Source organism: Patiria miniata, unplaced genomic scaffold, assembly GCF_015706575.1.
Source record: "Patiria miniata isolate m_02_andy unplaced genomic scaffold, ASM1570657v1 HiC_scaffold_29, whole genome shotgun sequence".
Taxonomy (NCBI): Eukaryota; Metazoa; Echinodermata; class Asteroidea; order Valvatida; family Asterinidae; genus Patiria; species Patiria miniata.
In genome coordinates, this window is record NW_024037068.1 from 14,840,892 (window position 1) to 14,861,510 (window position 20,619).

The 20,619-nt window shown below is 40.4% G+C and overlaps 2 protein-coding genes across 2 annotated transcripts in view; one reads left to right on the top strand and one right to left on the bottom strand.

Moving 5' to 3' along the window:
• Nucleotides 1–6,725: 6,725 nt before the first annotated feature.
• Nucleotides 6,726–20,619, bottom strand: part of LOC119736185 (adhesion G protein-coupled receptor E3-like) — a 28,220-nt gene continuing 14,326 nt past the window's right edge. Inside the window, exons 7-15 of the mRNA XM_038210211.1 lie at nucleotides 15,002–15,095; nucleotides 14,543–14,699; nucleotides 12,721–12,790; nucleotides 11,290–11,356; nucleotides 10,277–10,362; nucleotides 9,090–9,216; nucleotides 8,694–8,735; nucleotides 7,955–8,030; nucleotides 6,726–6,993 (exon numbers count right to left, since the gene is read on the bottom strand). Coding sequence (XP_038066139.1) covers nucleotides 7,974–8,030; nucleotides 8,694–8,735; nucleotides 9,090–9,216; nucleotides 10,277–10,362; nucleotides 11,290–11,356; nucleotides 12,721–12,790; nucleotides 14,543–14,699; nucleotides 15,002–15,095 — 700 coding nt within the window. The 3' untranslated portion in view covers nucleotides 6,726–6,993; nucleotides 7,955–7,973. The remainder of the gene's footprint in view (nucleotides 6,994–7,954; nucleotides 8,031–8,693; nucleotides 8,736–9,089; nucleotides 9,217–10,276; nucleotides 10,363–11,289; nucleotides 11,357–12,720; nucleotides 12,791–14,542; nucleotides 14,700–15,001; nucleotides 15,096–20,619) is intronic.
• LOC119736184 (alpha-amylase-like) lies at nucleotides 17,115–20,207 on the top strand. Its single transcript, XM_038210210.1, has 3 exons — nucleotides 17,115–17,314; nucleotides 17,829–18,055; nucleotides 18,675–20,207. Exons 1-3 carry the CDS (start codon nucleotides 17,178–17,180, stop codon nucleotides 19,859–19,861), a joined length of 1,551 nt encoding a protein of 516 aa, XP_038066138.1. The 5' UTR covers nucleotides 17,115–17,177; the 3' UTR covers nucleotides 19,862–20,207.

Sequence of the window (20,619 nt, forward strand, 5' to 3'; positions counted from 1 at the left end):
TTTTTTTTCTTCGTACCATGATACCATGATGATGGGACAGATAACAATTGTAAATGGTGAAAGGGTATTATTTGAAGCGTATGTGAACAGTTAGTTATTGATGTGAGTTACATACATATGGACATTGATTTGCTGTATTAAAAAATACAATTGCAGGTTATGAGAGCAGTTCATATATTTTTACTGATCTCCATAAAAGGAGTTGTTTACATCTTATTCGCGAGCTGGACACTCCATTATTTAGCTAGAGTGGTATTCAAAAAAACATGAGGTGAACTTGTTGTACAAAATTGGATTTTTGTTACCAAAAAGTTTAGATTTTTTGCCGAAAAGGTATTTATGAATGGAAATAAATAATGTGTTTGGTCGGTATTAATCACTCTGTTTCAGACCGCTTCGAGTCTGGGTGCCGATAAGTACCCTCGCCTTTGGCTCCGATAATTATCGGCACCCATACTCCAAGCGGTCATAAACAGAGTGATTAAAACCTCCAAAGCACACATTTATTCCCTTAACTCGCACTAAGAATGTATTCATGTTCTCATGTGCACATTATTGAGTATGTGCGAAAACTACACAGATGTTATGTTTATCTTTTGGGAAGTTATTTGCACGTTAATTGGAATCTTTGTTTTTTAGGGGTTGAATGAGCTCTAAAATGACGTATAACTCAAAATTAAACATATTATGCAGATTTGATTAAATGCTTTCACGTACAGGAAAAGTGTTTTGTATATTGTGGATACTGTTATCATTGAGTCATTGTTGTGTTTTGTGTTGATGGTTTGTGTGGATAATGGTCTTGGGTATCACTATCCATATACATGTAGTGGTTACTTTGTAAGTTTGGGTGTAACGTCTATGTTTCCGGTTTGCCCTACTTCTTTGGTATATCGGCAATCTTCAATCTTGTATTGGTACCACTATCGGAACACATCACATGATATCTACAGGCTACGAAAGCCCTGTAGTGCCATCAAGTATATATTTCGCCAAGTTCGTTTTTATGAGTTATATATTTCGCCAAGTTCGTTTTTATGAGTTATATTTCCCTAAGTTCGTTTTTATGAGATACATTTTCTCGAAGTTCGTTTGTATGAGATATATTTTACGGAATTACGGAGTTTTATGAAGTTACGGAGCCCCTAAAGGGACATCCAAAATTATTTTTTTATCTCGTGCGCACGACATAATATCTCGTGCGCACAAGATAATTATCACTGGCGCACGACATATATCACGTGCGCAATACATAATATCTCGTGCGCACGAGATAATTATCACGTGCGCACGACATATATCTCGTGCGCACGACATATATCTCGTGCGCACGACATATATCTCGTGCGCACGATATATATCTCGTGCGCACGAGATAATTATAAGCATTAACGGAGCTTGCTGCACGTGCAGCGAACGAGTTTGTGTGTAACGAAAGCAGCGTGTCAGGTACGGAGCCCCTAAAGGAACATCCAAAATTATTTTTTTATCTCGTGCGCACGACATAATATCTCGTGCGCACGACATATATCTCGTGTGCATGTCGTGCGCACGAGATATATGTCGTTGGGAAATATATAACTCATAAAAACGAACTTTGCGAAATATATAACTCATAAAAACGAACTTGGACAAAATATATACTTGATGGCGCTACAGGGCTTTCGTAACAGGCTATTATAGCTTGTAGATGTATCATTATTCATTGATGATTTACGGTGGTCAGGTGTACCGCCTTACGTTTTCGGTTTGCCCTGCGTTTTGGTATTCCGGTGAAATTTCTTAAAGAGATTGTGGAATGCTCGAAGACATTTCCGTCATTTTGGGGTATTATGTAGCCTCAAATGTGATGAAATAAAAACGACTATTGTTTCTGTCATGCAATGACTACAAAAGGTACTTTTTGAGAGCTATTTTTCAGGTCCTGTTTCGACCCGAACGTGCCATTTGTGCAATAGTCGTCGTTGCGGGCAGCAAACAAAACACAGTAAATCGTGACGTAATAAACAGGACTCGTTTATGCTACTCTGCATCGGGAGTCCTTTTTATTACGTCACGATTTACTGTGTTTTGTTTGCTGCCCGCAACGACGACTTTTACATAAATTGCACGTTCGGGTCGAAACAGGCATGACAGGACTTGAAAAACAGCTCTCAAAAGTACCTTTTGTACTCATTTTATGACAGAAACAAAAGTCGTATTTATTTTATCACACCTTAGGCTACATATACCCGAAAAATGACGGAAATGTCTTCGAGCATTCCACAACCTCTTTAAATTATACTTGAAGCTGTGGCACATACACACACACACAACTTGGGTGTCTGTCTACTTTAGTTTGCGTATAATAAGGGAATAATGATGCTGTGGGCTTGTATGAGTGGTCTACTTTAAAACTGGGTATATTATAGGGGCCTGGTCACCGAGGTAAGGGCTATAATTGGCTACCAGGTCCCTACCTGGTTTTAAACCAGATGCTTGATACTACAATTAAAGCCCAAACAGGTTAACAATGTAGCGTGGAGTCTTCAATGGTGCTAAGGCCAAAAGAAAATTACTCGGTCTCTGGTCAGCGCGCGTACCAAGGAATGGGGAAATTGCACCAAGGCAAATGATAAAGGGCACCAAGGCAAATTATGGAGGACACCAATGTATAATGAGGACACACACAAAGCAAAATAGTACCCACCTTGTCTGTACAATACAAGCTTGAATAAAAAGCCAAAAAAAAAAAAAAAACGCGTCGCCGCATCAATTCCGGAACTTTGGTCTGACTAGAGACCGATTTTTTTTTTGGCCTAAATAGTGCTAGTCTTAGTGCTATCCCGTGAAATCCGTTAATTCACAAAAACATTCGAAAGAGTTTAACATTTAACATCAATGTGCAGATGTCTTTGAATAGCAGAGACTTTTATTTAAATTTCCAAAATACAAGTTTTAAATGGTCTGATTATGTTCTGAGCTATTCATTAGTGAGAAATGTGAATAAAACTTTCAAGTACTAACCAAATTTGTGGAAAAAAATTGGGTGGTTTCCATTTTATATAGGGAACCTTTTATTTGGCTTTCAAAAATTATGCTGAATAGCACCTTACTGCTCAGAAACGTGCTTAAACAACCACAGGAGTCAAAACAAACCTAAAGACTATTCTGCATTCCTTACCACTTATACTTCATCCCAAAAAATGTCACAAACTGTTTCCCAATTCATGGAAAGACCCACGTGTATAATTTCTAGGAAGTGTTCATTCGATAGTAATTAAATTGAACAACTGGACAAAGGCAGGGAATTCCGTTCCAAATCTCCCACAGACAAAGCTATCACATCATTGCATTTTTTTTCTTTTAAATGTAACAAATAAATGGACTGGAGTGTTGTTTGACAATATGGGAAACTCTTAACATAGGGCTGAAATGACAGAGGCCACATTGTTCACCTACAAAAGTCTCGTTTGGAAGCACGAGGAAATATGTCCACATCTTCTCGATAAGTTGTGATGTGTCAATGGTGTGATTATATAGTTGCCTGATTTGAAAACTGTACTTGTGGGATTTGTTCAGACTTTGTCCCTAAGAAAAATCAATGGCCATTCCAATTTTCAATTTACTTAAGCCCGGATCATACTTCACGCGAAAGCAAGTGCGAAGCAAGTGCGAAGTTGTCGTCAACAATTGAGGATGCGCTTCGAACGTATTGTTGACGTCACGAATTTCGCTTCGCTTTCGCTTTCGCGTGAAGTATGAACCGGGCTTTAACCCTGAATCAAAAACTGCGGACTTTTTTTGGTGAAGGTTCATTTTGTTTCCTTATGTGCATATGTCTCTTTAATCATGGTGATATGGTTTGGTTTGGAATAGCTGAATATCATAACTAGTTAATTATGTTGTGTAATATGGAACATTTAAAAACAAATTAACATTCCACTTTTTACTCTAGTCTTAACCAGTAACTAGAAACATTTGTTTTTAATTTTCTTGTTAACGTTTTATTGTCATTCGAAACAAAGTTTAACAAAACAAAGTTTTAACAAAACAAAGTTTACGGAATAAGAGCAATATGTTGTTTTGGGGATATTTAAAAAATTTAACATAAGGCCAAAAAAAAAAGTCTCCGGTTTCTGGTATGGAGCTTGCCCAAAAAGTGGTGCGGCGACGCGTTTTTTTTTTTTTTTACCTGTTTTTTTTTGCTTCAAATGTCGGCTGATGACTGCAAATGGTGCCCGACTAAACTTTAAGTGCAAATATATGGGAGTCCAGAGAGGCCTCATAAAGCTTATTCTCGACCATAACCCAATCTAAAAACACGTTAAAATTGTGCAGCAGCAGGATTCCAGTCAAACCAGTGAGTTTGGCGGTTTGGAGACATCATCTTTCATTGAAAAAAAAACGTTTTCATTTTGCCGACGCGCATGGCTACGGCGACGCGCGCGCATACCAGAAACCGGAGACTTTTTTTGTTTGGCCTAAAGCATACATGTACAAGTCTGCTTACTATTAAAAGGTCAACTTAATCCCTCATGGGGTTAATACATCCCTGAACTACACCCAACACTTAATGAAGAGGTACACTAGTTTAAAAACAAATCACTAATTAAAACTTGAAACTTTGCCCCTTGTTAGTGGGGGGATTTCTGGTCTATTTGATTTTTTTTCGTAGAGGGAGGAGTTCCGTTTGTGAGGGGGGATTTAATAATTGTAAATTAAGATGTTTGATGTCAGGTGCAGTACTGGTCTTGTAAATTTGGCGTAATTCCTTTTTGTAGTTTATGCGATGATGTGAATAATGAATGTCGGAAATATTACATAAATGTAACATAATGTCACACATGATTTCTTAATTGTTTTTTTTAAATCTGAAATTGGATGATGATTTTTTTTATTTAACTACGTAAAAAAATCTTTGGAAAAAGAATCCTCTGTTCTAAAAATGTGTTTTAAAAATATGTGTTTGATAAAGTGTTACTCACATTTTCAGTGTTAATTAATTAAAACAGTTTTAGTTGAATAAAAAAAAAATGATAGACACATTTTGCTACTTAATTATTGTGTAATTGTCTCCACCACCTCATTGTTTATATGCAACATTTTTATACAACAAATAAATCACCTTGGGATTTATATTTCCTTTTCGTTTAGTTTCTATCATTTTAATGTATGCATGCATTTTGCCATCAGATGAATCTTCATTTGAATGGAAGCATCAACTAGTACCTCAAGTACCAAAAAGGAATATTCATTAAACTCCAGATGTGTTCATTCAGGTTGGTCGTACCAACCATTTAAATGACCATGTCGTTGTCAACTTCCCAGCGAAACCAGATCAAAAGAGAGGAAAGGATCCAATTTTCAAGCATCAGTCGGAATATTACTTTTATTATGTTATGCAGATATGTCTTTACCTGTTGACAAGCATTATTTTATATAAATTAGTTGAATAATATCATCATACGACACTAGTCACAAATATTTCCAATATTAAAGATTTGATAAAGCTGCCATTTTAGATGAAAAAAGGAAACTTGTAAAGACAAATCTGAATATATAAAACGCGTGTATCCACCAGTATGGGTGCTAAGGCGCAAAAAAGCACATTATTAATAACTTAATGATGTAAAGGTGCTACATCATTACAGTGTAGTTCAGTACAGTACATACACCAGTATGGGTGCTAAGGCGCAAAAAGCAGTACATTATTAATAACTTAATGTTGTAAAGGTGCTACATCATTACAGAGTAGTTCAGTACAGTGCATACACCAGTATGGGTGCTAAGGCGTAGAAAGCAGTACATTATTAATAACTTAATGATGTAAAGGTGCTACATCATTACAGAGTAGTTCAGTACAGTACATACCGCTATTGGTTTGCATTCCCGTAGAATAAAAATAACATCAAAGAAGCAACGGTTACAAAATACCTTCAGCATATTCAGCATAATAATATTGATATCCAAATAAATTAGTTTTTCAAAATGTCTTCATTGATGAACCATTCACGGTAGAGTTAGCCATTTTGAGGTTAATAATTACTTTTTCACAAGCATTCTAAAGGCATTTGTGTTTAATTAGTACCACAGCCGCATAGTGAGAACGGATAATGAAGCAAACGATGATATACTTGTACAGAGTCAAAAAAAGCGGAACCCAAACCCCCCAAAATATATTTCATGTTTAAAAAAATATGTAGCACCAAACATAATAATGACTGGAAAGCCAATTTCATAAGCTACTTTTAGATGAAAAAATTACTGAAATTGGTCAATCCGTTCAAAGAATATCACCATTTAAACACAATGACCCTAAAACCTGTCTCGTCCAAAAAAATGCGATTTCAAGAATCGTCGTCACAATTGTCTTCAAACATCACCAGCGATAAAATCTCAGTTTAAACGTTAAAAATATTCAACGAAGTCTTTTTGAAGGCCCGTCTTTTTTAAAAAAAAGTAGATTTTATATATCATATTGTTTGCCTAACCGGGGTTGTTAATAAAGATATTGTGCACTACAGGTGATGACAGTTGTTGAAACAAGTATTCTGTGTCATTTTCTTTGTTGTTCCAAACAGTCAAAACACACAATAAATTGCTTTTTTGGACGAGAAAGGTTTTAGGGTCGTTGCGTTTAAATGGTGATATTCTTTGAACGGATTGAGCAATTTCAGTATTTTTTTCATCTAAAAGTAGCTTATGAAATTGGCTTTCCAGTCATTATTATTTTTGGTGCTTCATATTTTTTTATATATGAAATATATTTTGGGGGGTTTTGGTTCCGCTTTTTTTGACTCACCCTGTATATACTGATATTTACATACAGGTGTTGATGGTACAAGCTCATACGGGGCCTCTAAGAGGCGTCTTAAAGAGATACGTGTAACTAACTGATACATAAGGTAGAGTTAATTGCAATAACCAAATTCTCTTGTCTCAAGACCATCTGTCTAAGGCACTTAATTCCGGAGTGCTCGCACGTAGGCTAACACGCTCTCTTCCTCGTGGCTGTAGGTGACAAAAGAAATAAGAATTAAAGTGAGGAACAAATGATTGATTTATTTGAGTATGTTTGTTTACGCTTTTGTGAAATAGATGTTTCTTAATTGTTACTGGGGCTGGTGCCTGACGATTTCAAAGGCGGGTGCACATGTTTTTACCAATGTTTGAACAAAGAACTTGTGAAATGTTAATCTTTTTACCCAGAACAAGTAAAACATTAGAAACTACAAAAAGAACTATTACCGTCTGTGCAATGAGATTCTTAAAAAGCACTTTAAGATTTAATGTTGTGATGGATTTTGCTGGTCTGGGGTGAGTTTGTTAGGGCTGTGTAGGCCAAATCCACTTTCTATTATGCTTCGTGTGGCAGGAACTGAAAGCGATTCAAATAGTTCGACTTGTGTGCTTGGTTACGTTTTAGTGTGACTTTGTTCGCTGGAGTTTGGCAAGGCAGTAGGCCTACTGGGCTGGCCTTGGTTGGGCTATAGGTTTGTTTGGATGGGTTGCTCTGGGTTGGCATTGATTGGCTGGCTTGGTTATGGCCAGAGCTGGCCTGTGTTTTGAATGGTTGCGCTCAGATAGATGGGCTAGTATTGGCGTTTGGCTTGGCCTGGATTGGCTGAGCTGGTCTGGGTTGAGCTTGGTTTTGGTTTAGCTGGATAGGATTGGGCTAGGTTGGGTTGAGCTGCTATAGGGGAATGGGCTAGCTTTTTACGATGAGCTGGGTTCGGATGGACTGGGTTACTGCTGGGTTCTGAATAGTGCTGGCCAAGGCTAAGATGAGCGAAGGGCTAGGCTGGCTTTGATTGCGCTAGGGCTAAGTAAGAAAGGACAGCTCTGCGAGCTTAGCTAGACTGGGCAGAATACCCAGCTGGGCTGGGCTGGTTGGCTTGGTTGGGTTGGGATAGGAAGATTTGAAATGCTAAGGGGGGGGGGGGGAAATCCGGTAAAATGTAATGTAACTCACCTGCAGCACGTGGAATGTTTCATTTCTCAATTGATTCTGTGCTCGAGTCCCTTGTCGCGTTTAATTCCTCAGAAACCTGCGTTGAAACGAAGGAATGGAATTGCAATTCGTGAAATTTTTAGGAAAACACACAAATTATATCTTTGAATAAGTTCATCTGGATTGCTTGACAGAATATTTACGAAGGTTCTTTTTGACAAATCCAAACAGAGATTTGTGCAGATGATTAGTGACGTTTCACTGCTAGCCTGGCAGCTTCCTCAGACCGACAACCCATACCATGCCACACCGTCCCTTTAAAGCTGCTTCAAGCTGCCGTAGAGGGCGTGGTATGGACGAGTTGGTCAAAGATGTTGTTCAGTTTGTAGGCCCCCTCGTCCTTGTTGAGAATGCTGTTGTCTCCCCTCCGGTGTATCCAAATGGCTTCTGTGACTCGTCTGGTGGTTCTGTCCAATTTTCTAGGGCAGTTTCAAGCAGCCAAAAAGGGACAGTGTCGAGTAGTTTGGGTTGCCAGTCTGAAGGAGCTGCTAGGGTAGCAGTGAAACGTCACTAATTTGTGAATGACATCTTCAAAAATTTCTTATATGATTAGTCAAAAAGAACCTTCATAACTGCACAAATTGTATGACTTCAAATGTCTGTTTACTTTGTTGTTGTTGATAATTTGGGGAAGTTATTTGGAATTTTTTTTAAATGTCTCTTGTCTGTGTAAGAAGCAGTGAAGGAAGTTCAAACTTACGTCATCTTCCATCAAACAGCTGGTGCAAAACACGAAGAGACCCTGTTTTATTTAAGAAGAAAGAAGAAAGGTTTAAAAGATAACATTAACTTTCTACAAAATAATGTTGGACCGTCCAATCAGCTTCTTTATTTTACTGTCTTTATTGAATAAAATGATGTCGCACTATTTTTCGTTTTTTGTTTTAACAATGGCGTTATATGGATCAAACGTAGAATTATATGGGCCTTTTGATGAATTACTTATAAACTTCAACGAATAAAAATATGCACTCTATTGAAATACGAGTATATTATGTAATGAGTGTGATGATAACGACAAATAGGTCAGCGAATGTAAACATCGGCACGAACATAATAACTCTGTACGACCGACAGAATGCTTCATAAAACGTACCTGTAGGCTATTCAAGGTCACGAAGGCATGAGCTAAAAATATGTTGCCATCAGTAGAGTAGGAAAGACCCAGGATCCACAACAAACAAACGAACGGCTCGAGTACGACGACCATCCGTAGTCCTGATCTGTAAACAGGTACGTTCAGAAAATCATTGTACGCTAGATTATATTGCCATAGTTTAAATTTGGGAACCAGTTTAAATCAATGCCTTGCGATTCATCCATCCAATGAAACGGACTTAAAAATCAGGATTTGGCAATTTCATTCTGAAAACCTTTCTTGTCAGAATTGTTACTTGGGCATAGACTCTAAGCGATGTTAAAACTGAATATTGGCGTTACTAGTATATTTGCCACAAAAAACAAGAAAAAGAAAATAAATTCATATGGTCAATGGGAACCTGGAGGTCTTGCAATCTCTGCCGATATGACGCCACAACGCATTTTGTTCACGACGAGGCACATGCACTTTGAAGCTTAATCAAAATATATAAACCTCCCGGCACATTAAATGAAAATACACTAAATACCCGCTAATTTAATCGCACAGGCGTCTATAGCACAACCGTTCATAGTAGAAGTAAATACATCCATAGGCGTAGCCCGGTAGGGGGGGGGGGGTTAAGGGGGTATCCCACCCTAATATTTTGTAAAGACTGTCCTTATTTTGTTAACAAGTGCACCTTTTCTGAACAACTGCCCTTCTGAAAAATAGTCGTGCACTTTTTTGTACCGGCGGCTTTTACGAGCGCCTTTTTGTTAATTTCGCACATGCAACACCATGAAAAGCGCCATATATTATCCGATAGTGTGCATACTCGTCGATTTTAAACAGTGCCCCCATCGACAGATGGTACAAGCCCCCCCCCCCTCAGTTTGTCGAGCTAAACATCCCAAACGAAAAAGGAAACCCAAATATTTTCTTTAAACAGTTACGCATGTAGCACTTTCAGATCTAGGATGTGAAAGCCAAATCAATATGCTATATTTGACTAAAAGAATCATTCAATTCACTCAAGTACTGTTCCAGTTGCGAAATTCTGAACCCAAACCCAATTTTAAGGTTTTGTGTCATCCTGTATAACTCTTCCAAATTAAAGAAAACGTTAATTCAGTTACTTAACAGGCATTAGGGGCCTATTGATAATCAGTCCAACTCTGATTTCATTACTTTTTTGTTCTTACCTTATTTGGACCGTCTCTTGGCTGTTCAGTTTTCTCTCTTTCCATCCCATTCCCCCGGTCAACCGACAGGTTATCAAGGCCTTGATCTGGATAATACGCAAACCATAAAACATTATTAGAAACATAATCGATCTATGTTCCGACAACCCTATGTTCCGACACCCCTGTGTTCCGACACCCCTATGCTCCGACACCCCTGTGTTCGGACACCTGTATCTTCCAACACCCTTATCTTCCGACACCCCTATGTCCCGACTACTCAACCTGTGTTCCGACACCCATATGTTCCGACACCCCTGTGTTCGGACACCCCTATCTTCCGACACCCCTATGTTCCGACTATACTCAGCCTGTGTTTCGACACCCCTATGTTCCGACAACCTCAACACAAGATTGTGTTACTCCCGGTGATGGTCAGGGATATAGGGTTACGTTTAGGGTAAGGGTTAAGGTTAGGGATAGGGATAAGAATATGTGCAGTCGCAACATAGGGTGTCGGAACATAGGTTGAATAGTCGGAACAAAGGGGTGACATAACATTTGGGTGTCGGAACATAGAGGTGTCAGAACATTGGTTGAGTTGTCGGAACATATAGGTGTCGAAACATAGGGGTGTCCGAACATAGGGGTGTCGGAACATAAAGGTGTCGGAACATAGAGGTGTAACCGACTGCCATAACAGGTACTTCTACTTCAAACTTGTTACACATAAAGACATGTTATCCACAGGTATACGGTGAGAGTAATTTAGTCAGTCAGTCAGGTATAGGCATAGCTACAGAGAAGGCTATAGACCATTATCATGTTGCGGCCATCTTGTTGTATTTCCCGTTCAATTCAACGTAACCAAAGCGAGGCTGGAAGGAAAAATAGTCTGGTTACTTTTTGCACAAAAAACAGTATCATTCAGTACTGTTATTGGATACAAGGAACATGACAGAAATGGTGGCAGCATAATAACGGTCTAAAGCCCGGTCCCTATTTGGACCAGCAAAACATATGTTGATACTTACAGCAAACATGTATACAATAGGACCCATGAGTTGCCAGACAAAGACATCATCACTAGACAACCAGCAGCTAGGAAAGAAGAAAATGAAAGATCGTTATGTTTCTTATTAACGTAAAGGTATAAAAATGTGGGACACAGAGGGCGCCATGATGTGCCACAATTATAACTTATTGTTTACAACAATTCTTACAAATTGACGGGGATATCTGTTCATCGTACGTAAAAAAAAAATATAGCGACGGTTTGTCTTTCGTTCTTAAGGAATTTTTCTCTTCTGTATTGTGTATCTTGTATGGCCAATCTTGATCAGTTTTTAAACATGTTTACATGCTAAACATTTTTAGCACGAGGCAATAGCAAGAAAGTGTTTAGAATCGTGTTTACTCACAAAACATAAGTAGGCCATGCAAATGTCCACACCTGGCAATTAGGCTACCTTAGTTTGTCTCAATGCTTAAAATTGAAAACTTGGTCCCATGGTCAATTTGATCTTTCTTGGAAAATTACTCATAACTCTGTCAAACATTATCAGATTTGGACAATTAATGTCTCATTTTAAAGTGAAAAGGCGTATCTTTCAAACAATACATATATTACATTATAACACCTCACCAACGGATTCTGTGTCTTGATTGGCCGAGAGCGAGTCACACGATACTTTCTATTTTTGCTATTTTTCTGTGCACGGCCAAAAGTACTATACCCGTAGCAACCAAAGTACTATACCATTAGCAACCAAAGTACTATATCCACGGCGCGGTATTTGAAGTTACTTTCAACTGTGTTCAGATTTAAATAATTTAAAATATTAAAACCAAGCAGATTCTGTCGGTGAAGTGATATAAAACAAATATTGAATGCTTTATCTCGTGGTGAAGTAAACCTAGCCTCCCTCGGTGATCCATGGAGCATTCTATTTTCCCTCAGCTTCGCCTCGGTAAAATAGAATGTCCATGGATCACCTCGGGAGGCTAGTTTTACTACACCACTCGAAGCATTCAATATTTGTAAACTATGTTGGTAACACAATATGTCTGGCATTCCGTTAAATTTTGTTTGATTGTTTTATATATACACACTGTACATGGCAAGCACATTAAAGCTGGCATTAGAATACACATTATTTTATTGAATTGATTCAAAATGGCTGTTCAATGGAATTATGTTCAACACAACGGGTCTAAGTATCTGGTGTACACACTGGGCCGGGTTCCGCCCATTTCGGGTAATCATATACGATAGCACTGCCCAGCTCTCTTCAACAGCAAAAACCGGGCTAAGTCACGAGTGTCAATGATTCAGCTAGCCAATGTGGCATTCTGCTGCATAGGTACACAGACAAAGAAGACACTAGGCTAGCCTCTAGGACAAACCAAACTAGCCCGAGTGACAACTTTCACGTCCATGTGAGAAGCTCTCAAACAGTCAGTACCTTCCTGTGCTTGTTGCACAACCACAAAGACCAACTGCCACTGAAGCAACCGCCCCCACTGCAGCGCACCCTGCATTAAAAAAAGACCGAAATGATTGGTATTAATATTAGGCAGCCTTTGGACGTGTCTGTTTCATAAGGCGGTGTCGCTTGTCTGCGAGCAGGAAATTCAGACTGTGGCTAGGCTTCGCGTTTACTTACGAATTAAAGGGCGGGTGGCGAGCACTGATTTGAGAACATACGCGACTGATTGTAATAGTTGTACACAGTGATACCTCTATTGGCGTATTTGAGATATGACAGACACATAAGAGGGCGCTATTTGGTTTGGGTTAATCCAAAAGACTTTAGTCAAATCAAACAGCGCCCTCCTATTGTGTCTGTCATATCTGAAATAGGCTCATATAGGAACATACTGATCCATGCAGTGCCGCCCACTGCCCGAGTGGGCTCAAACACTTGTCAATGCCACACTGCATTTAGCCAATGAAAAGATCTGTTTTGCACGGTGTTCTTTTCACTGAAAGGAGCATCCGTTCGGGCTGATCTATAGATCATCAATGCATGCTCCTGTATCCCGAATGCCCCTTCGCTAGCAAAAGCATTGCGCTAGATATTGTCATAATTCGCCATGAGCCCGTAGCTTCGCACAACAGCCTCAACAATGCTGTCGCCATTAAAGGGGGCCTCTTGTCGGCATAGTAATCACGTACCCGGATGCGTCTATAGCAGGCGCGGTTCTAGAACCAATATTTTTTTTGGGGGGGGGCTAGCACGGTGGATCCAGAATTTTTTTTCAGGGAGGCGTGCTGAAATGTTGACCGGTTATTTTTTCCAGACACTTAGGCCTCTGAAAATCAATAGGTGGTGGTGGGGGGGGGGGGGGGGGGGGGGCTCATGCCATAGTTTCAATGGGGAGCGCCAATATAATCCTAAAATCATTCACACTATAGCAAGGGCGGATCCAGAACACAATTTTTTTTGTGGGGGGCCAAAAAAAATTGTGGTCCTCCAAAAATTGGGTCCAAAAATTACGGCGTGGGGTTCGGGGCCCGCTTAAGGAACCCGAACAATTTTTGGATTCTAGATGCTCTGTGGTGTGATCTGAGGCAATTTCTGACCACTTTAACCAATTGTTTTTGAGGAAAAGATGGTGGTGTACTCATTGCCTGCCTTTATTGCGATGTCACATAAATTGGTTTTTTTTGGGGGGGGGGGGGCATGGCCCCCTTTGCCCCCCCCCCCCCCCCCCCTCCTGGATCAGCCCTTGCACTATATTAACTAATGCACCCTTGTCACGGCTATTTCTTCTTTAGGGGGAGACCGTTCACATGTACAACACAATCCTTCTTTTTGCTAAAGCAATTTTTTTTTTACGGAATTTATTTTGGGGGGGCTAGACAAAATTTTTGGGGGGCTACAGCCCCCCCTAGCCCCCCCCCCCCCCCCCCCGTAGAACCGCGCCTGGCTATAGATCGAGGGATTTTCAGCTTATCCAGCTTTTTGAACCAAAAACTGTACAGCATCATGCCGTTGTAAAGTAGAGTTAAGTGACACCGCAACTCACCAACCACTTCCAGGCCTCCTCCGTCAATATTGTTTATCTTACTTCAATAACGTATAACAGCCCGCATAGAAAAGGCAAGTAGAGTTATCTAAGATCGAAACGGTCTCATGGACGTTGTGTGGGTAATATTCAGATCATTTTTCGCAAGAGGTATATCTGTTTTGGGAAGGTCCTATATTGTTTGTCTTCACTTGAGGTATGTTGTTGACGTTCATGTATTTTTGTTTGGTCTTAGTTAGTTATACGATTCATTACCCCAGCCTATCAGCAATAATGCACGTGGTCGGATCCGTGAGGTAGATGTGTGCTCATCGTGTGACGTCAGATAAAAGAGAGCGCCCGCTAGTGCCATCCAAATGAAAGTAGCTTGCAAAAAGAAGTGAAACAAGATGGCGACGGTGGTGCTGATAACCTGCAGGAAACAAAGAAATTCAAGAAACAATGACATTCAATGCAATTATTTTAGTGTTTATGTAGTATAAAATGAAATGTGGCACATTTTCAGAAAATAAAATAATAATAAATAAATAAATTGTGTTAGTGATTCTCGAGTACTTGGCATTTTGATGCGGTGAATTAACATTTTAATGAGTAATTTAAAACGACTTGAGCTTCAAAACTTCGTAGTTTTTTTTCAGATTCCTCTTGTTCTTTGCGCAGGTCCGTTAGCGAACCCAATGGTTGTAAAACGTCAATTAAGCCTTCTTTCCTTACCGGATTTTCATCGTCCCGGAAAAAGACCGTCGAGTATAATGCCACCATTGCCAACGATAGACTTGCGTGGGTCACAGTACGACAGCTGGTTGATCTGCAGAAGGAGTCAATTTTCCATGAGAATAAGATATAAATGTTTTAACAATAATTTCCAAATAACATTATTGAAATCCGGGAAACAGCACGACTGTTTTTTTCAATTAAGGTCTTACTTCTTTCATCTAAAAATACAAAATATTCCGCTCCTGCCCTCCATCTTGTCTGTGGGTCAAGCCGGGGTTTATGGAGCTCTTATTAACAAATTTTGTATCAATTTTTGATTTGCAGAGTTCACGTCTCATTCACGGAATAAAGCGGCGTTTTTATTTGCAGCACACATCGTCAATGGATCATGATTATCCAGCTAGTCGATGTTAATTCGTAAGATGACGTCACACCATTGCTACACTCAGTCGTACATGTACATTAAAGCGTTTCGAAGAACGGCTTTCGTCGAGCTGCCACGGTGGCCTAGTGGATAGTGAAAAGAACTTTGGATCGCAAGATCTGTGGCTCGAACCCATGTCCATTTTCATCAAATATTTGTGTTGGAGTGGGATAAGTATAATTGAAGTGAAAAAAAATACGGTGTCCACACAGCGAGATAAATATTCATATTAGGGTACGTGATGTGATTGGTTAAAATACGATGTATGCTGCAAATAAAAATTCACAAGCAGGCAATGTGTGGTGCGCCGGAAACTGGGCATTTTCCATTGATTTGCAGCTTTAAAAAATGATCGTGAGTGCCATTGAAGCCCCATTATTTCGTCTTTGACACGTGGAGAAGCCAGTTGAGTAGGCGCTCTGTATTTTGTCATTTTTTGCCGTGATTTTTGGCAACTTTGTGATGTGGATCTTCGTGAAAATACAGCATTCATAGTTTTCGTGGTAGGGGCCCTTTCGGCTGGGGCGCTAGTACTACTAACCAAACTAGGGGAAAAAAGGTCAGTAGTCAGTTTCGAGGTCTATATAGTAGGCCTACGTGCCAACGATTGTCCTTTTTGGTTTATTCTTTATTGTTCATATAACTTTCAGTTTCAACATACGAAGACTTGGTGCTTATTACGATACATAAAAACAGCGGCGGCGGAACGGTTTTCAAACGGGGGGGGGGGGGGCATCAACAAAAAGGGGCACTTGCGCATCCGTGCTGGGGGGGTGGCTGGTAACATCTTCCAAAATAGGAGGCGCTCTTCAAAACCTGCCATTTTCAGGGCGCATTGTAAGGGTTTTGGGTCTTGGTTTTCATGTTTCTCGTTCATATCAGAACTTTCTAAACCATTTTGAGAAATGGCAAGTGCAGCCTCCCCCCCCCTCCGGTTCCGCCGCCCCTGCATATATACCAAAACTACTGCATGACAGAAGGTTGTTTTTAACGTTCATGTCTACTGTCTTCTGTCTACTCTCTACTTATCCATTGTGAAGTGTGTTGGTACAATTCCATGCATCTTTGCATTGCATCGTTTTGTTGTTAGTTGTATTATAATTATATTCAGGTTGTATGGAATGCCGAAGGTAATTGGATTATTTTGTATAAACACACTCCAATTATGCTGTGACTGCATTAGTAATGCATGATTATTCGCCTCGTTGACCACGGGACGTTGCGTATGGGAAACGCGGCTAGTGTGCACTGAGATGCTAAAACTATTAAATAACGATGCGGTTGCAGAACCGATGAAACGCTACACAGATGATAGCTATTTAACATAAAACCATACAAGCAAGACAAAGTAATATACAACTAGAATTTCGATATTATTTCACCGCCCAACAGCCGCGGAGAACTGCCAATTAAGTGAAACTGAACACGGAAATAAGTTTCAGGTATCATTCTTATAATGGATACTACTTCAGGTCTGGTGTTGTGTTACTGGACCCTAAAAACAAAGTGGTAATGCCGAATACAGTTGGAATTCCATGTTTAAAGAGTGCTAGGTATTGATACTAATACGTGGTATGGAATTGAGTTTCGTTAGTTGTGTTCGTGGTACAACACAAGCGGTAACCTTCATATGGAAGAAAGGCTTGTAGCGTTTGCAGTCGTCTGATAATCAAGCGAAATTTTATTCCTCCCGTATCACCATCCCAAGTTCTCTTTACATTTGTGTTTCCACAGGCCCTGCATCAGAAAATGAAGATGTTTTGTTTGATAATGGTTTTATTGTGCTCCTGCTCGGCCCAGTGGGACCCTCATACTGTAGACAACAGGCAGGTCATAGTTCACCTGTTCGAATGGAAGTGGACCGACATTGCAGACGAGTGCGAAAGGTAGGTGTGGCTAAAACTGACAATGTTGGTTTTCGTGAACGCGGTCAAAACACACTGGCTGAAACCTCGAGTTTATCCGTGGTCTTTTTTTAAACACTTGAGCCAACCTATTGTTCTCAGACTGAAAAATCATTGACTGAGAATGCCACGTATAATAACTGACTGGCGGGCTGATGATTGAACAAACTGACTGACTGAGTCATTGAGTATAAATCATGTCCTTAATTGAAATTTTCGATTTAAGCCCAAATAGTTAAGCCTGATCTTTGTATAAATTGTAGTCCGTGTTACATTGTAGTTCTTTGAACTTCTCCCATGTAGTTGTGTTCTACAGTAATACCATATAGGGAGGCTGCGTCAGTACACACTCAATTTGGCTAAATTTTAGATTTTAAGAAAGCAATCAGATTCTCAGTCAGCAAACGAATTGTGAACGTAGGTTCTTAAATTTGCCAGGTTCGTCTGAAACAAAAACTCAGCGAGACATTAAAGCGAGAATCCTATAAACCCACAGATACCTTGGACCCTTTGGATTCGGTGGAGTGCAGATCTCACCACCCAGCGAGCACCGTGTCATCAGGAGCCCTTGGCGGCCGTGGTGGGAGCGATATCAACCCGTCAGCTATGAGCTAACGAGCCGCTCAGGTACGGAGATACAACTGAGGGATATGATTCGGAGGTGTCACCAGGCCGGTGTCAGGATCTACGTTGATGCTGTCATCAACCACATGGCCCGAGGAGGTGAGTCGGAAACTATTTCCAAAGATGTTTTCATTTTTTTATGGTGGTTACGAGACTACTGCATATTCAGGCAATAGGTATATGACCTACTATACGTGTGTAACGTCCTAGTTTTGCATTTAGAGTGTGTCCTGACTGGGCCCATCAAATCAAGGGCACTAAAATAATGTGTATTCAAAAAGAAAAAGAAAAATTAATTTACAACATATTTATATTGAAAATATTGCGAATTGATGGTTATTATAAAAATTAAAGTTGTTGATCTCAGCTTCCGTTCAATCGATCACTCAGATAACAAGAAGGGGTAAAGTCATAAAAAAGAGTCTGCGACTAGATTAGTCAGTGTTTGGTTCTAAGACGTTCAAACACAAACATGAATGTGGACTGACGAGACTTGCACGCTCTATCCGGTTCGTAAGTGTAACGTCATTTTCATATAAGCCACGCCCACTACATACTTTCTATACTCCATTTTATTTGGCAAGCCTTGTTTTTACCAAGGACAGCAGAGTCCCAGTAGTGTTCGGCGGAATCAGAAACTGGAAAAACGCAAAAACATGACCACCCATAACGAGTTTGAATATTCTTAAGTTTACTCCCTTGTTTACTTAATATGCAGATTCTGGATACGGAATAGCAGGAAATTGGTACGACGTTAATACGCTGAACTACCCCGGTGTGCCTTATAACATCACGGATTTCGGCAGAACCAATAACAAGTGCAAGTCCGATAGCGGTAACGTGGAAGATAACGATGACGTAAATCAGGTCCGCAATTGTAGGTTGCTGGGTTTGCCCGATCTGGACACATCCAGAGATGACGTCAGAGCCAAGATATCTGACTACATGAATCATCTGATTGATATGGGCGTGACTGGATTCCGCGTGGATGCTGCAAAGTACATCTGGCCCGAAGATCTTGGCAACATACTCAGGAGGCTGAACAACCTGAGTACGGAGTATTTCCCCAGCGGACGTCGTCCCTTCGTCTATCAGGAAGTCATCGATAAAAACGGGGCTGGGATACGGCGAAACATGACAGAAGCCGAGTACGTACCGTTCGGTAGGGTGACCGAGTTTAAATACGGACCGCAACTGGGAGAAGCAGTGAGGGGTCTTAGAAATCTGAGCAATATCAATAATTGGATGAAGTCGGAGGGGATGCTCGATGATTCCTCCGCTTTGGTCTTTGTTGATAACCATGACAACCAGCGTGGACACGGAGGAGGAAAAGGCATCATCACCTTCAAAGAACCCGAAAAATATAAGATATCCAATGTCTTCATGTTGGCCTACCCCTATGGCTTCACTCGGGTCATGAGCAGTTTTGTCTTTGATAACACCGAAGCGGGTCCACCTGCCGACGCCAATGGATACACGCTGACTGTTACCGTGTACGAGGACGGTACATGCGGGGGAGGCTGGGTGTGTGAGCACCGATGGAGACCAATCAGGAACATGGTGGCGTTCCGTAACATCGCAGCCGGCCAGCCTCTAAGAAACTGGTGGAGTAACGGTAGCCAGCAGATTGCATTTGGTCGAGGCGATAGAGCCTTTGTCGTCATCAACAACGATGATTACCGACTTTCACAGGCACTGAATACCGGCTTACCGACCGGGGAATACTGTAACATAATTGTAGGCGACTTTGATCCTTTGACCGCTACGTGCAGCGGGCCAACCATCCGTGTTGACCAGTCAGGTAACGCCAACTTTAGCATTGATACTAGCGCGGATCCAATGGTTGCAATTCACGTTGGGGCTAGGGTTGACCAGTCTATTTTTGGCAGGCCCAGTGAATGTTAACTCGGAGTTACAAGATGAATACATGTTTCATATTGTCCTTTACGGTATCCATGGGATGTGTATTGCGGGAAACGATTGATGAACATATATTTTCGGTTATTCTCGTATTTTTATTACTTTTAAAACTAGGCCTACATAATAGTGAATGCCTATAGTATATCTAACTGATTTATTAACGTAGTGAAATCTGGAGCCATTTAGGGATTTTTGTTTGGATATAGATTATGATTCCGATTGCATTTATTTCTGTATTGAATGTGCAGTGCCGCAAATAACTTATTTAAAGATGTACCGCCCATGCTATTTTTGAGTATCACCCCCCCCCCCGAAAAAATGAATGATTTCTATTTTTTTTGGGGGGGGGGGGGAATACCAAGGTTATTCACTTTAAAATGAGATATCGTAAATAACCGGTCAACATTTAAAGACAGACTAATTAATTTTCCAATTTTTAATTATTTGGGGTCCGAACATGGGCGTCGCGAGGGGCAAGGGGGGAACTTGCCCCCCCCCCCCTGGAAAACGCAAAAAAAAACCAAAAAAAAGGGAAGGAAAAAAAAAAAGAGGTGCGAGGTAGGGCAAATGCTCCCTTGCTCAATCTCGGAAAAATGATAAATTGAGAATATAATGGACAAGTTAAGGAATTTTGGGGACAATTGTGCTTTGCCCCCCCCCCCCCCCCCCCGCTGGAAAAAAATCCTGGCGACGCCCATGGGTCCGAAATCAATTTAGCTCTTGCACGTTAGCCTGGTTCTCTC

Bases quoted from the DNA above. Each gene is read 5' to 3' on its own strand.
- LOC119736184 (XM_038210210.1), top strand. From the start codon at position 17,178: ATGAAGATGTTTTGTTTGATAATGGTTTTATTGTGCTCCTGCTCGGCC. The intron at 17,315-17,828 runs GTAGGTGTGGCT...ATAAACCCACAG, and splicing joins ATTGCAGACGAGTGCGAAAG to ATACCTTGGACCCTTTGGAT. The intron at 18,056-18,674 runs GTGAGTCGGAAA...CTTAATATGCAG, and splicing joins CAACCACATGGCCCGAGGAG to ATTCTGGATACGGAATAGCA.